This window comes from Nerophis ophidion, linkage group LG19 (assembly GCF_033978795.1).
Source record: "Nerophis ophidion isolate RoL-2023_Sa linkage group LG19, RoL_Noph_v1.0, whole genome shotgun sequence".
In the NCBI taxonomy this organism is placed as follows: Eukaryota; Metazoa; Chordata; class Actinopteri; order Syngnathiformes; family Syngnathidae; genus Nerophis; species Nerophis ophidion.
The window spans coordinates 11,956,078-11,973,894 of NC_084629.1; the positions used below are offsets into that span (position 1 = coordinate 11,956,078).

Here is a 17,817-nt window from a genome sequence, read left to right on the forward strand (position 1 = left end):
AGTATGCAGCACAAATTTGAATGTGATGTAAGCTTGGACCTTAAATCCTACTGATAGCTTATAATCTTCTTCCCTTTATGCGATTTGAAATTACCGGGATAGGTTGATTGGCAACACTAAATTGGCCCTAGTGTGTGAATGTGAGTGTGAATGTTGTCTGTCTATCTGTGTTGGCCCTGCGATGAGGTGGCGACTTGTCCAGGGTGTACGCCGCCTTCCGCCCGATTGTAGCTGAGATAGGTGCCAGCGCCCCCCGCGACCCCAAAAGGGAATAAGCGGTAGAAATGGATGGATGGAGGTTGATTGGCAACACTAAATCGGCCCTAGTGTGTGAATTTGAGTGTGAATGTTGTCTGTCTATCTGTGTTGGCCCTGCGATGAGGTGGCGACTTGTCCAGGGTATACCCCGCCTTCCGCCCGATTGTAGCTGAGATAGGCGCCAGCGCCCCCCGCGACCCCAAAAGGGAATAAGCAGTAGAAAATGGATGGACGGTATTGAAATCAGCCTCATCCATTTTGAAAATGATGACAGGGGAGGTGTCACTCGTGTAGTCACGGGTTTGACCAGGCGGTAATACTAAGCATGCGCTAATTATTTTGGGAAGCGAGTTTGACCCGACAGTAATTCAAGGCAGGCGCATACCATATGCCCTGCGGCAATTCAAGAAAATACGGTATCTACTACGGCGGTATAGTTCGGTTGCCGTGCCAGCAACTTGAGGGTTGCAGGTTCGATCCCCGCTTCCGCCATCCTAGTCACTGCCGTTGTGTCCTTGGGCAAGACACTTTACCCACCTCCTCCCAGTGCCACCCACACTGGTTTACCGTATTTCCTTGAATTGCCACCGGGGCGCTAATTAATTTAAAACCTCTTCACACTCTTGCGCTTACCAAAGGCATGTGATAAAAGTAAGCATGCGCTAATTATTTTAAAACCTCTTCTCACTCCGGCACTTACCAAAGGTATGCAGCAAAAATTTGAGTGTGATGTAAGCTTGGACCTTAAATCCTACTAAATAGCTCTAAATCTTCTTCCCTTTATGCGATTTCAAATTACCGGTATTGAAATCAACCTCCTCCATTTTGAAAATGATGACAGGGGAGGTGTCACTCGTGACATCACGAGTTTGACCAGGCGGTAATACTAAGCATGCGCTAATTATTTTGGGAAGCGAGTTTGACCCGACAGTAATTCAAGGCAGGAGCATACCATATGCCCTGCAGCAATTGAAGGAAATACGGTATCTACTAGGGCGGTATATCTCGGTTGGTAGAGTGGCCGTGCCAGCAACTTGAGGGTTGCTGGTTCGATCCCAGCTTCCGCCATCCTAGTCACTGCCGTTGTGTCTTTGGGCAAGACACTTTACCCACCTGCTCCCACTGCCACCCGCACTGGTTTATATGTAAACATTAGATATTGGGTTTCACTATGTAAACTAGGGCTGGGCGATATTGCCTTTTTCTAATATCGCGATAGTTTTAGGCCATATCGCGATATACGATATATGTATTATATTTTGCCTTGGCCTTGAATGAACACTTGATACATACAATCACAGCAGTATGATGATTCTATAGTGTCTACATTAAAACATTGTTCTTCATACTGCATTAATATATGCTACTTTTAAACTTTCATGCAGAGAGGAAAATCACAACTAAGTCAATTGACCAAAAGTGTATTTATTAAAGTTATTAAAGACCTACAGAAACCCACTACTACCCACCACGCAGTCTGATAGTTTATATATCAACGATGAAATATTAACATTGCAACACATGCCAATACGGCCGGTTTAGTTTACTAAATTGCAATTTGAAATTTCCCGGGGGTTTCGTCTTGAAAACGTTGCGTAATGATGACGTGTACGCGTGACGTCACGGGCTGTTAGGAAATATGAGCGCTGCGCGCACACACACAGCTAAAAGTCGTCTGCTTTAACGGCATAATTACACAGTATTTTGGACATTTGTGTTGCTGAATCTTTTGCAACTTGTTCAATTAATATTGGAGAAGTCAAAGTAGAAAGATGGTGTTGGGAAGCTCTAGCCTTTAGCCACACAAACACACGGTGATTCCTTGTTTAAATTTCCCGGAGATGAAACTTTACTATGGATCACAGCAGTCAAGCGAACATGGATCCCGACCGAATGTCAACCAGCAGGTTTCGGTGAGAAAATTGTGGTAAAAAGTTGCTTCTTACCAGAGATCAGCTGAGCTTGTGCCTTCCATGCAGCTGCCGTCGATTTCCCTGAGACACTGGCGTCAACACACCCGTGGAAACACACCTCCGGCTGTCAGGTACTGTTAAACTCACTAAAACACTAGCAACACAATAGAAAGATAAGGGATTTCCCAGAATTATCCTAGTAAATGTGTCTAAAAACATCTGAATCCGTCCCAATGCAATCGCGTTTTCTTTTTTTTTTTCTAGTCCGTCGCTATCAATATCCTCAAACACAAATCTTTCATCCTCGTTAAAATAATGGGGAAATTGTCGTTTTTTCGGTCTGAATAGCTCTTGCTGCTGGAGGCTCCCATTAGAAACAATGTGAGGACGTGAGGAGCCCTCACCCTTGTGACGTCATCTTCAGCGACTTCCATTAAAGGCAGGGCTTTTCTGTTAGCACCGAAAGTTGCAAACTTTATTGTGGATGTTCTCTACTAAATCCTTTCAGCAAAAATATGCCAATATCGCGAAATGATCAAGTATGACACATAGAATGGACCTGCTATCCCCGTTTAAATAAGAAAATCTCATTTCGGTAGGCCTTTAAACTTTCATGCAGAGAGGGAAATCACAACTAAGTCAATTGACCGAAAGTGTATTTATTAAAGTTATTAAACAATTGCACAAACATTCAAGTCATTTCCAAAACATAAATTGCAAGATTGTCAGACATTTTAAGTGTCAAATAAAAATGAGCTGCATAGTAGGAAATCAAATAGTATTAGTCCTTCATTATGTGGTATGTTACTAAGGTTATGAAATTCTCTTCATTCTCTAACGAGTGACTTTACAAATGATGCTACATTTAGCAGTAATGCTACTTTTTTCAGCGACGTTTTTCCCCCCACACTTGACAAATTACGGTTGTCTGTTCGACATATTCCCACTTGAAGCCGAACCAACGCCAGACGATGAACACCCTGCTGTTTTTATTGGGAATTAAGTCTTCCTTCATTTGTTACCAGATCCGCACCATCTTTCTCTCGTACGGCTACGTTAGCAGCTAACGTTAGCCACGCCGCTACCTCTCTGCCCTGCAAGGGCGTGTGTTTGACGTGACAGTTTAAGGGACGGCGTGGCGCAGTGGGAGAGTGGCCGTGCGCAACCCGAGGGTCCCGGGTTCAAATCCCACCTAGTACCAACCTCGTCACGTCCGTTGTGTCCTGAGCAAGACACTTCACCCTTGCTCCTGATGGGTGCTGGTTGGCGCCTTGCATGGCAGCTCCCTCCATCAGTGTGTGAATGTGTGTGTGAATGGGTAAATGTGGAAGTAGTGTCAAAGCGCTTTGAGTACCTTGAAGGTAGAAAAGCGCTATACAAGTACAACCCATTTATGACGGATGTAAGAATGTGCGCCTGCTTGTCTGCGAGAAGGAGACACAGGAAAGAGCGAAGAGAGCCTGAATATTGGAGTACGTATACTCCAATATTACGATATAGTCATTTCCTATATCGCACAGAGACAAACCCGCGATATATCGTATATATCAATATATCGCCCAGCCCTAATGTAAAGCGCTTTGAGTCACTAAAGAAAAAGCTCTATATAAATATACTTCACTTCACTGTCATCTAGTCAGTTTCATCCACTCACAGAGGCGTTAAGGCCAGTAAGAAGCTCATGCACTTACAATCTCATATTTTGGCTGAACCTCACATTTATGACATTCATGAAATTTATATTAAAGGCCTACTGAAATGAGATTTTCTTATTCAAACGGGGATAGCAGGTCCATTCTATGTGTCATACTTGATCATTCCGCGATATTGCCATATTTTTGCTGAAAGGATTTAGTAGAGAACATCGACGATAAAGTTTGCAACTTTAGGTCGTTAATAAAAAAGCCTTGCTGGTACCGGAAGTAGCAGACAATGTGGTGTGACGTCACTGGTTGTAGAGCTTCTCACATCCTCACATTGTTTACAATCATAGCCAGCAGCAACTAGAGCTATTCGGACCACGAAAGGGACAATTTCCCCATTAATTTGAGCAAGGATGAAAGATTTGTGGATGAGGAAATTTAGAGTGAAGGCTTAGAGAAAAAAAAAAAAAGGCGACGGCAGTGGGAGCGATTCAGATGTTTTTAGACACATTTACTAGGATAATTCTGGGAAATCCCTTATCTGCCTATTGTGTTGCTAGTGTTTTAGTGAGATTAAATAGTACCTTAAAGTTGGAGGGGTGTGGCCACAGGTGTTTTGACGCCAGACTCTCTGAGAGAAGTCACGGCAGCTGCAGGAGGGCGCTGGCTCCGCTGATCTCCGGTAAGAGGCGTCTTTTACCACAATTTTCTCACCGAAACCTGCCGGTTGACAAGTGGTCGGGAACCATGTTCGCTTGACCGCTCTGATCCATAGTAAAGCTTCACCTCCGGGAATTTTAAGCAAGGAAACACCGTGTTTGTGTGGCTAAAGGCTAAAGCTTCCCACCTCCATCTTTCTAATTTGACTTCCCCATTATTAATTGAACAAATTGCAAAAGATTCAGCAACACAGATGTCCAGAATACTGTTTAATTGCGCGATGAAAAGAGACGACTTTTAGCCGCAAATGGTGCTGCGCTAATATGTCCCCTGCTACCCGGGACGTCACGCGCGCGTGTCATCATTCCGCGACGTTTTCAACAAGAAACTCTGCTTGAAATTTAAAATTGTATTTTAGTAAACTAAACCGGCCGTATTGGCATGTGTTGCAATGTTAATATTTCATCATTGATATATAAACTATCAGACTGCGTGCTCGGTAGTAGTGGGTTTCAGTAGGCCTTTAAGGCATGGCATTCCTAATGCTGCACGGACGTCAGCTGTGTGTATTTTTAACATGAATCATTATTTGCTTATATACAAACTTTATTTATTAATGTAAGCTAATTATTAAATAGCATCTTGCAGCATTGCGCCAGCAGAAATGTGACAGAAAGGCAGTTGAGGAATGTTGATTGGGCATCAGTGCTGACTAGGATGATGCGAGTGGGGTGAGGCCAGAGGCTGGGTCTCCACATACGCATACACGCACACACACAGGCGAAGGGTAAGATGCCCCAGCACAGTGGTTCTTAACCTGGGTTCGATCAAACCCTAGGGGTTCGGTGAGTCGTCCTCAGGGGTTCGGTGGAGGTCAAAACACACCCGACTCTTCGTGTAAATACAAACTTCTTTCTATCGGCGTATTACGGATACGGCAACATCTGACTGATTTGCAGGTGTGTAATTTGTTTTGAGTTTATGCACTGTCTTGGTTTTGTTGTTTGAAAAAGGTGACGTTCATGCATGGTTCATTTTGTGTACCAGTAAAAAAAACATGGTAACACTTTAGTATGGGGAACGTATTCACCATTAATTAGTTGCTTATTAACATGCAAATTAGTAACATATTCTCTTAACTAGTCACTAAGTACTAATTAATGCCTTATTCGGTATGGCCTTATTATAATCCTAACCCTCTAACCTTGACCAAATAATTCTAAATTAAGTCTTTGTTACTTAGAATATGTTCTCCATACTAAAGTGTTACCAAAAACATATAACTTTGTCTTGAATTGGAAAAAAAACATTTTATTTTTCATTAAAGAAGGGTTCGGTGAATGCGCGTACCTCCAGCAAGGTTAAGAACCACCGCCCTAGCAATTTAAACCCAATCATTACCCTGAATCAGATATTGCTGTCAGTAAACATTCTACAGTACAATGGCAAATCTGGTGCTTGTCAATAGTTCGACTCACTCTACGTACTGCAGAGGAGTATTTTAGTTGAATTAGCAGTCAGTTCCATGTGAATAGGTTTTCTTTTAAGAAAAGGCCCCCCGCCAAAATAAAAAAAAAATAAAAACACCTTCTCTACCTACCTCGTCACGTCCATTGTGTCCTTGAGCAAGACATTTCACCTTTGCTCCTGATGGGTAGTGGTTTAGGGCCTTGTATGGCAGCACCCACCATCACTGTGTGAATGTGGAATTGGTGTCAAAGCGCTTTGAGTACCGTGAAGGTAGAAAAGCGCTATACAAGTATAACTCATTTACATTTCTTAAACGAGAAATAAAAAAGATCAGGTCTTGAACAAGGTTGGTGTAGATCACAGGTCTCAGAGACGTTATTTTGCGGCCCCCACCTTAATATGAAATTTTATTGTTTGTGTGGCCCGCAAGTTTTATATGAATGGCGCTTGACAGCGTTGTGTTATTTGGGTCCAAAATGGCTCTTTCAACGTTCTGGGTTGCCTACCCCTGCGTTAGTGAAAAAGCGGTAAATGAGTGAAAGCGACAGAGACGTTGCCATGGAAACGAGGGTTTTCTTACATGCCTGGTGTCTGGCTGCAGTCACACCGCAACACCTGTCCGTCAGTAATAACAGTCCCCCATAACCTGAACCAATTCAAACCATTTTTTTTTGTTTTTTTGTTTAATGTGCATTGCCTCACACGATGAACACAACATATATTTTTATATGACGCCCGGATGACACTTCGGGAGCCGTCACTTTTTTGCGCTCACTATCCAGGTACTTTTATTATCCGACGACCGCCATGTTGCTGTAGGGAGGAAAAGCGGAACGACACACATTCCTGAAATAACATTTTGTTCCGTGAGTCGACTAAATACAAATATATTCCGCAACCCCAAACATGTCTTGTTCAAAGCCTGCAGTGAAGAGAAGGGTTAGTGATGTGCAAAGACTATTCCAGGAAAAGTGGGAGATGCAATATTTCTTTGTTGAGCACAGGGGCATCCTGACGTTTCTTATTTGCACAGAGAAAGTTGCGGTGCATAAGGAATACAATTTTGAAAGTCATTATACAACTAGACATGCTGAGGAGTATGCCACATTTTTTTAAAGAAATCTTTTCTTGCGACCCAGCCTCACCCAGACTCTGCGTCCAGTGGCCCCCAGGTAAATTGAGTTGGAGACCACTGGTGTAGATGGAATGGATGGTTGGCAAATTTGTTGAATATGTTGTAGTAATGCTTCAAAATAAATCAATGCAAATAATAGCGAATTATTAAAAAGCATACTCTGGTCACGTATGTGGAATACAAGAAACCATACAGTGGAACCTCATCATGCGACTTAGGCGTGTCAAACTTGATTTCATTGAGGGCCACATCACTTTAATAGCTGCTTTCAGAGGGCCAAGTGTAACTGTGAATATGTAATTTGAGTGTATAACATGATTATTGTTTTTTCACCTACAAATTCATTGATAACTTGCTTTGCTCATCATAAGTCATGGTGCCAAAGAGATATTTACGTATTTATTTTTATTTTAACAAAAGTTTTTTGGAATGTGTAACTATTTTGCATGATCAGATATTATTTTAGTACCGTTTAAAATACATACAGTGCAATTGTATGCAGTACATTTAATTATTTCTGTCAAAATTTAAATAATAGATATGTTCAGTGCTTTATTGACACACATTATTTCCAGGCTTTCGCAGGCACATGAAAAATTGTGGACTGGGCCTTGGGTTTGACACAGGGTTATATAATGTTTTTTTTACCATGGGTATTACATCTGATCTGTTCCAGTGGTTGCCATCATGAAAGTGTACAGGCACGGTTTTGAGTGACATTTGAACATATTTTAAGGTCAAATTGTGTTACTTGTTTATAATAATAAGTAAAGGTGTAATAGAAGTCTTGGATTGTGGACGCCGTCTTTGCTCCACAGTAAGTCTTTGCTGTCGTCCAGCATTCTGTTTTTGTTTACTTTGTAGCTAGTTCAGTTTTAGTTTCGTTCTGCATAGCCTTCCCTAAGCTTCGATGCCTTTTCTTAGGGGCAATTACATTTTGTTTATTTTTGGTTTAAGCCTTGGACACCTTTTTACCTGCACACTGCCTCCTGCTGTTGTCTTCATATTGTGATCACGACAACAAACAAGTTCCCGACATCTACAAGGCAATTAGCTACCGGCTGCCACCTACTGATATGGAAGATAATTACATGGTTTCCCTGCCGAGATCCCGACAGCACAGACACTCAACAACAGCACATTTTTGCGGATTATAATTATTGTTTTTTTGAAAAATATATTTAACCCATTTAGGTGGAAGTACATAATCTCACACGGCACGCCAGACAGTATGTCACGGCGCCCTAGTGTGCCGCTACACAGTGGTTGAAAAACACAGATCTAGCTAGTTTACTTGTTGTTGCAGCCGTTCCCTTAACGAGCCAAAACATTGACGTTTGTCCGTAATGCTGAGATAATCATATTTGGATTATTACAATCCGAACACTATGAGTTCGGAACCAGTTGTACTCCTACAGTATATTTATTAAAAGCCAGCTAGAAGATATATTTCTGACGTGACGGATTGTAAACAGTGGTCACGACACTGGAAGTATATTACCCTATGGGGCGTGGCTAAAAGATAGTTGCCAAATGAAAAAAACGTTTTCTGACTACATGCATTTTCTAGAATTTTACCGTACATTTTCAATGATAATAATGTTGGTAAGTCAACTCTTAATGAAACAAGAAAATCTGTGGTACATGTTAGAGCCTTGTGGCAGGCCAATATCGGTAGCAGTGAAACTGGATGTTGTGTTGTCAATACAAACACGTTGGATCTGACCAGATAGGTATGACATAATCCAGGCCAGAGTATCTGTCAACAGTTTAAACGTTGTTAATTTTGTAGGTAACGTGGGGTGACTGACTGTATCGAATGCCTTGCAGAGGTCTAAGAATATTGCTGCAACTACACTTTCATTGTCAAGGTTTTGTTTTATTGTTTTTAGTAGAATGCAACATGCAGTTTCGGTTGAGTGATTTGCCCGAAACTCGCAGTGCATGGGATGGTCTTCATCGTCCAGATGTTCTGTGAGTTGTTCAACGACCACTTTTTCTATTTCTTTGGATATAACGGGGAGAAGGCTAATTGGTCTGTAGTTGTTGATATCTTGTTTATTTCCTGCTTTATGGATTGGGATGATGGTGGCTGTTTTCAACATGGTAGGGAAAGTATGTTCTATAATTGAATGGATGGATGTATTGATTTATCAATGTTGTTATTGGAGCAGTAAGACTATCTCTACATGTTTTTTAGGAAGAAAGTGTCCAAACTGTATATATCTCTAGACTGTGAGTTTGATAGTGTGATTCTTTGACTGTTTTACTGCCATGTTTTTGTGCTATTTGCAAGTCATGTTTTTTGAAATTGTAAATGTTGCACCATTTCGAACTTTTTGGAACTATGTATTATAAAATAACATTACATATTGTGTATGTTTCAGAACATCTTTAGTAATGCGCATCCAAATTGATGCCTGCGGATGTTAATAGCACACCCAGGGAAGATTTGTTTGTGTGTAATATTCATCGACAGTCACCTCAATAATTTGGCTGTTTGTATTGTTCATTGGGTCAACTGCATGCACATGCTGAAAAGCAAACCCTGCAACACGAGGACATTGATTCGTCTGATCCCCCAACTGTCAATACATGATGCACTTAGTGCAACCATCTGTCATTTACATTACAGAGAATGAGTCTGTCATGGTGGAAATGGAGATAATAGGCTAGATTGCTTCTGTGTTCTATGACAAAGTGAACCCCCGCTCTGAGACTATAATAAAGGAGCATATTTTGTGGAGTTTTCTGCTCTCCACACACTTCTCTGGAGGTTAATGCGTATTAATTTTTTGGACACTAAATGTATGTAACTGATTTTTTTGCATTTGAATTTTGTAGATTTTTTTACATAAAAAATGATTGTGTTTAAAAAAATATGTGTTTTTAAAATTCAGTGTATAAAAATTAAGTGGAAAAAAATTTAGCGGGCCACATTGAAATGTTAATGATGTTATATTATGCTCAGGTAGCCCAGTTAACTGCTTTTTTTATGCTGTTTTGCAAGACCTGCGTCCCATGACTTCAAACTTCACACCTCATTGATGGTTCTGAGACAGGACCGATTAAGTCCTAACTTACCAGAAGTGAGTACCCTGCCTTCCTCCCGAATGCAGCTGGGATAGACTCCAGCAACCCCCGTGACTTTGTGATGGACAAGCGGTAGAAAATAGATGCTGTGTTGCTTTTTGAAGCAGCAAATTTTTCTACGCAGAATTTTTCAGCACTGAATTTTTGTACACTGACTTTTTATACACTGAATTTTTAAACACATGTTGCTAACACATTATTTTTCATGAAATTGTCTGCATACCATGATGTAAAAAAATGTAGTTCCCAAAATTCAAACGCAACAAATTTTGTTACATGAATTCAGTATAAAAAATAAACTTTCGTAACAAAGACACTAATGAACATTTGTTTACTCGCTCACCGTAGTAGCTAAAAATCCATTCATTTTGCCTTTAAAATAAGTGAAGTTAGCTTTTTAGGTTTTCAAAAATATGTTTTTCTTGATTTTTATAAAGCTGCTACTGTGCCTGTAATGATATCTCACATATTGAAAACCAATTTTCTATGATGTAATGATTTTGCCAAGTTCTTGTATCTAGTTCAATTGTGATTTTTTTCTCAGAGAATTATGGAATATCTACTAGTATCCAAAGAGGGTATTAATTCTAAGCTCGGACTCTAAAATATACAAGGTTGTTGTCTGTGTGTACCCTGTGATTGACTGGTCAGTCCAGGATGTACCCTACCTCTAGCCTGAATAGGCTCCAGTTCACCCTTAACACTCAACAAGATTCATACAACAATTATCAATGCATTAGCATTGAAAACTAAGGAAAATAGCTGATTGAAACAGTTGATAAAATTAAAGTTGTGCTCAGCAGTTGTTTTTATTTTGTAACTTCTTTGTCTCATGTTGAATGTGACGTTAAAGAATGAAATATATACAGTGTATGTTGAAATTATTATGTTACAGGATGCTGGTTTGGCTCTGTTTTTTTTTTTCTTCCCCCATTGGAAATCAAGAAGAATTCAGTTCCACATTAAAATTGTTTCATAACATTAACACTGTTGGTGTCTTTTACAAGTGTAAAATTTACATTATTATTATTATTTTTTTTAAAGCTGTAATGAGAGACATCTTGGACTCATAAGTCTGATTTTTGAACATTCTTTACACACGTGTAAAAAGGAACATTATCCACTGTGAAATGTATTGTTTTGTACTTCGGACTGTAGTTGTGTATGAGCATTTCACCTCCACGTTGTCTATCAATGCTTACCTTCTGCTACACACAAATACATGGAGGTGGTAACTGATCCCCGGCAGCTGTTATGTTCCTGGAGAGAGCACTCTTTTAGCATTCAGCCAAACGTGCACACATGCGCCATACGTTGACACACCCACAGGGGTTTGGGTTTTTGGGGTAGTAAGGCAGCTGGCTAAGCACAATGAGCGACTTGTTTAGCATTTCAAAGTTACACTAGTGCTTGCAGTACTCATCCTTTTCTTTCTTTCCAACCTTGTTCCTGGTACGCAAGCGATGGGGAAAAAAACAAGCCCCTTATGCTCTTTGATTCCCTAAACAAACGGAAGAGTGCTGCATAAGATGAGAATTGCTTCACTGAACTTTGTATTGCAGCCAAAAAAAAAGTGATCACAGTTTTTGCAAGTATATTGTAGAGGGACATCAAACATTTTTTTCTGTTCTGAAAAGCACCCCTTACTTAAGAAGAGGTAAGGGGTACAGGATTCCAGTTTATTGATTTTCCGGGAGCCTTCACTGAAACAACTATGAATAACTTATCACACAATTTTTGTAGCTGCTCTGAATAAATGAGTCCGCATTCAGAGGTAGTATCACAGCTGAAAAACAGAGGCAGGACAACGCCTGTGTTTAGGGTTCTTACACAGTGCTGGAATCAGGTTATGAACGTCTAACATTAACTTCTCCCGTCCGGTTGAGTTTAAAACAATTTTGGCCATGTTACTCTTTGAAATCTCATCCATCCATCCATCCATCCATTTTCTACCGCTTATTCCCTTTCGGGGTCGCGGGGGGCGCTAGCGCCTATCTTAGCTACAATCGGGCGGAAGGCGGGTACACCCTGGACAAGTCGCCACCTCATCGCAGGGCCAACACAGATAGACAGACAACATTCACACTCACATTAACACACTAGGGCCAATTTAGTGTTGCCAATCAACCTATCCCCAGGTGCATGTCTTTGGAAGTGGGTGGAAGCCGGAGTACCCGGAGGGAACCCACGCATTCACGGGGAGAACATGCAAACTCCACACAGAAAGATCCCGAGCCTGGATTTGAACCCAGGACTGCAGGACCTTCGTATTGTGCGGCAGACGCACTAACCCCTCTGCCACCGTGAAGCCCTGAAATCTCATACAGTTCTGTCCATATCCTACTTTGCTGGGTTCTGTATAAAAAGCACATGCTACCAAATGACAGATCATGTTTTTTTTCCCTTAAGGAGTGGTAACAGGCAACCGCAACTTAGGTATGAAGTTCAACATCCAACGCGCACCTGTTTTGCTGCCTGTGCGAAGCATACACACCTGCGGCTATATCCCACTTTGCTGAGTTCTGTATAAAAGGCACACAACACTAAATTGGCCCTAGTGTGTGAATGTGAGTGTGAATGTTGTCTATCTGTGTTGGCCCTGCAATGAGGTGGTGACTTGTTCAGGGTGTACTCTGCCTTCCGCCTGAATGCAGCTGAGATAGGCTCCAGCACCCCCTCGCGACCCCGATAGGGGACAAGCGGTAAAAAAGGGATGGATGGAAAAGTAAACGCCAACCTATTAAATATCCGCCTTACTAAGTGAAAACAGGTGATATGCCGCCTGTTTCTAAGGATGACGTATGAAGTTCAACACTCAACACTCGCTTTTCTCTCCTCATTGTGTTGAAATGAATTTGGGCAGTTGTTGTTTAAAAGCACACATAGTTGCGGTATATTCCAACTTGTCCGGGCTCTGCATAAAAAGCACACAAAACTAATGTGATCTCTGTGTGAAAGAGACTAATGACGCAAGCAAGCCTCAAACCCGTGACCATTGGATGTGTTGATTATTGTTTCCGCATAGGTCTTCCTACTTGGGAACTGTGTACACGCTAGAGATATACGTTAACTGCTTGGAATCATCTTTTGACATGAATGAATGAAACAAGTTTATTTCGGTCATATAATCAACCATTTTGTGTGATCAATTTAACAGCACAGATTATACATCTTAAAAATCATACACAAAAAGAAAAAGAATTAACGGAAAAGGAATAGGCTGAAGCCAAGGCTTATATTTGCCTATCCTATACATTCACTGAAAATGATATTGCTTGGAACATCAATGTTAAAAAATCATGAATGAACTATAGAGACTCAGTTTGTGATTCTGATAAAATGAATGAAAGCTTTTAGCAAAAAAAAAATCATCTTAATAGCCAGTTAATCGGTTTTTCAAACCGAACTTAGTCCAAAAAATAAAATTTTCTGTTGCTTTTCTGATTACTTGAATGTTCCTCATCAGTGAGAATTCCCTCTGTGGATGTGTGCGTGCGGACAGACTTTTCTCAGTTTGAAAAAGTGCAGAGGCGTCCTGGAAAGGCCCTGCTGAGTTATGTAGGCTGAGTTGTAGTGATCTCTCGGGTCACTGCTACTACAAAGACCAGTTTTGATATAACTCTGTGCTGGGAGAGCCCAAACCTGCTCCCTGTCTTCCTGAATCATCATCAACTGTGTCACGTATCTTAGCAGGAAGCATCAGCATTCTAGGCAACCACTTTGCGGCATCCAGCTCAGCATTTAAGTATTCATTGATTAAAAAATAGCAACCATTTCAAATTTTTTGGAGAATCCGTTTTGAGCAAAATTATTGAAGCTTGTAAAGATGTAGCTAAATGAACACCAAGTAGTCCTGAAATAATTTAATTAATAACACCTCTATTCTATTAACCTCACAGTCTTCTATAGTCATCGGGTGCACAAACTGCAAACGTAAAGTCTTTTGATTAGAGCTGGGTCAAATAGATTGGCGTTAGCTGTGAAACATACTTGAATGTTGCGTTCTGACTCACTTTCTCCTTGTTCTCCTCCAGGAGATAAAGATGGCAGCAAGGTAACAACAGTTGTGGCCACACCGGGTCAAGGACCAGACCGGCCACAGGAGGTGAGCTACACGGACACTAAGGTCATCGGCAACGGCTCGTTCGGCGTTGTCTACCAAGCCAAACTTTGTGACTCCGGAGAGCTGGTGGCCATCAAGAAGGTGCTGCAGGACAAGAGGTTTAAGGTAAGCGAACATTGCAGTTGTAGAAAATCAGTGAGTCACTTCTAATTGTGGCCTTCAGTCTTTGTTGCAAGTGGTGATTTGTTGCTGTGAACAGGAATCATTTTTCACAAGAACAGTGCAATTGGAAAAAGCTGCGAAAGAAGAAGCTTTTCGCTATCGCCACATAGAGTGCATACTTATGGAGCTAAATTAAAGCCCAAGGATTTATACATGAAAATACAAATTAAATGATGAATAAATATCAAGTTTTGATGTTTAAAAAAAAAAAAAAAAAAATTAAGTGCACACATTTTTTTCTGGTTAAATATAATTTAGATTCACACTTAGAATAATTTTTCATTTTTTAGCGAGGAGCGTATGCATGGGGTGCGGACTGATAACAGAAAGCTTAATAAAATAAAAAGGAGCATTCCTTATCACGTTGTCTTCAGGGAACTTGGGAACTAATTCAGTTCAAGCAGAAATTGGAATGTAAAGCTTGGCTTTTGAACTGCATTATATACCATAATTAGTTGCTGCAGTTTGGCAATTTGTCCTCTGTGCTGTTTAAAACAGCCTTCATGTCTTACTGGCATCTTTTCTTTCACCGACAATCGCATGGTGTAGCCCATATAAAGTATTAGCTTGAACTGAATCAGTTCCTAAGTTCACTGAATGCAACATGATAAGGGACGCCCTTCATCTTTTTGCTGTTATAATTCCACACCCCTCGCACACGCTCCGCGCTAAGAAAAAAAAAAAGAAAAATGTGAAACTAAAATAAATATATATGGGAAAAAAATACGATTTAAATCTGAAACAAACAGAAGCTCAAATAACATAACATAGGAAACTGAACAAATAAATAATTCATTCAAAAGCATTGTAGGTGTGAATCAAAATTATATTCAACCTGGAAAAAAATAGTGTTCACTTATTTCAATTTACAAAACTGTGGGCTCTAATTTAGTTTTTACCTGCTTTGAGCGTGCGAGATGTTTGTTTTCCAACCTAAAACTACATGAGTCCAGCGTGGTCTGTCAGGTTTGATTTCGTAGCCATTTCCTTGTGCAAAGCTGTGCACGTAACCTCGTACCTGACTTTGACTTGATTTGACGGATTGGGTTGTTTTTCCTCAGCTAGGGCGACATTACTTGGTCATAAACTGTTTCTTAAAAGAAAAAGTTGCACCAGTCTGCAGTGTGTGTTAAAATCGCATATTCACTTCTGTTCTGTATGTTAATAATAATCATGGTGACAAGATTTATGTAACAGCTGTGGCTTAGTTGCTGTTTCATGACAGGCATTAGGCATCGGTGGTCGTGTCCACAATAGCCAACTGGCTAACATTAGCAGTAGTAGCACTGTGTTTTTCACACTTTTTATGGCTTTTGAACAACAATTAGTCATCAAATTGGCAAAGTAACCTATCAGCCGCAATAACCAACTGGCTAACATTAGCAGTTAGTGGCACTTTGTTTTTCATGCTTTTTATAGCTTTTGGACAACAAGCTTTCATCAAATTGGCAATGTAACCTATCACTTGACTTGTGGAAGTTATTCGAGAGCTGATTGGTGTTGTAGTTTTTTCGCACACCTCCGTTTGAGGTTGGAGTAACAGTGCACTGGAAAAAAGCCCATCTTAAAAAGAGTAAAGAAGAATAATACAAGTTGTTTTTGCATGTAATAAGCAGAAAATCTGCCAATGAAACAAGTCAAAATAGTCTTGGTAAGATTTCTTGAAAAGGACTAAAATAAAATAAGATTTAATTTGACCTTTAAAAACTTAAGTGATCTTCAAATTAGCAATTAAAACATTGTAGCTATACTTACTAGTATTGTTTTATTACAAACCTGTGATGCTCAAAAGTAGTGTTTTTCCTCTGAAGATCTATTGCCTAATAAGTTACGACTCACTGACAAATTAGGGGATTGTGACTTGTATTAAGTTTGTTTTGTTTTAACTATAAATTTACAAATATATACTTGGTGAGATTGTGAGTTTTTACAATGCAGGGGTGCCAGTGAACGTGCTGGTCCCAGCCTGGTCCGGCTAAATGAAGTGAGTGTTTGTAAAGTGCACGGTCGCTTTATACATGATTTTCCCCAGAGAAACAATCCTTGTCCTCACGATGACCACATTTTAGTTATTTTATGTGACTTTTCATGTTTAATAGTACATTTTGGTCATAATCACAGGGCCTGAGAAAACTACAAGTCATGGCTGACATTTATTTTGTTGCCCTCAACTGTGCCTTTAAAGTATAAGTCCAAGTAAGGTCATTCTGTTCATATCTATGATTCTGTAAACGTTTGCGGTACTTTGTAACCAGAAGTGAAGCGGAAAACGATTGACTTTGATTGGCTGTTGTTATAGACATTTCTACCATGTTTGGTGGATTTAATAAGTCTTTTGGCACTCTCCTTCACACTCGCCGTCTTCGTTCTGCTGGTTGAAGGGCAGGTTTGAATAAAACAACTCCTAATGAAAATTTACGTTCACAACCTAAAGCACAACAAAGAAGCCAGGAAGCAGCTCATATGTCGTGGGTTAGGGCACTTGTAAATTCAGGTAACACTTAGGGCTGGGTGATTTATCGATAAAAACGATATATCGCGGGTTTGTCTCTGTGCGATATAGAAAATGACTATATCGTAATATTCGAGTATACATTCTCACGCAGTTGCTTTTAGCTGCGGGCATTACACTACAGGCGTTTTTCTCTCCTTCTCGTCTCTCCTTCTCACAGAGACGTAAAACAAGCCCGTCTTCCCATTCGTCACATACTGTGGCGCGTGTAGCGTCATACGCTCTCGCCGAGCAGAGAGGTAGCAGCATGGCTAACATTAGCTGAGGCAGGTGGCGCGAGCAGAGTGGAGCGGAGAAAGTTGAGTGAGATTACAAGAAAGAGAAGGTGCGAAACTGATGGCAAATGTAGGTAGAACAATTAATGCCCCAAAAAAACAGCAGCGGATCCATCATCTGGTGTTAGTTTGGCTTAAAGCAGGAAGATATTCAGCAGACAACAGCAATATGCTTGATTGATTAATTGAAACTTTTATTAGTAGATTGCACAGTACAGTACATATTCTGTACAATTGACCACTAAATAGTAACACCCGAATAAGTTTTTCAACTTCTTTAAGTCAGGGTCCACTTCAATCAATTCATGGTATACTGCAAAGTATGCAGCAGAAGTGTTACTACAAAAGGTAGCAGCACTACTAATTTGTTGTTTCATTAAAAAAGTCACCCGCGAGAGAGTGAAGAGTATTTAATAAATACAGTTTTGGTCAATTGACTTTGTTGTGATTTCCCTTTCTGCATGAAAGTTTAAAAGTAGCATATATTAATGCAGTATGAAGAATAATTTTTTTAATGTAGACAGAAGGAATCATCATACTGCTGTGATTATATGCATCATGCTTTCATTCAAG

General features: G+C 40.3%; 1 protein-coding gene across 4 annotated transcripts in view; it reads left to right on the forward strand.

The window, feature by feature from the left end:
* Positions 1-17,817, forward strand: part of gsk3ba (glycogen synthase kinase 3 beta, genome duplicate a) — a 71,776-nt gene that overhangs the window by 1,378 nt on the left and 52,581 nt on the right. For all 4 annotated transcript variants that reach the window (XM_061879163.1, XM_061879166.1, XM_061879165.1 and 1 more), the window contains exon 2: positions 14,207-14,400. In XM_061879163.1, the coding sequence (XP_061735147.1) occupies positions 14,207-14,400 (194 nt within the window). The remainder of the gene's footprint in view (positions 1-14,206; positions 14,401-17,817) is intronic.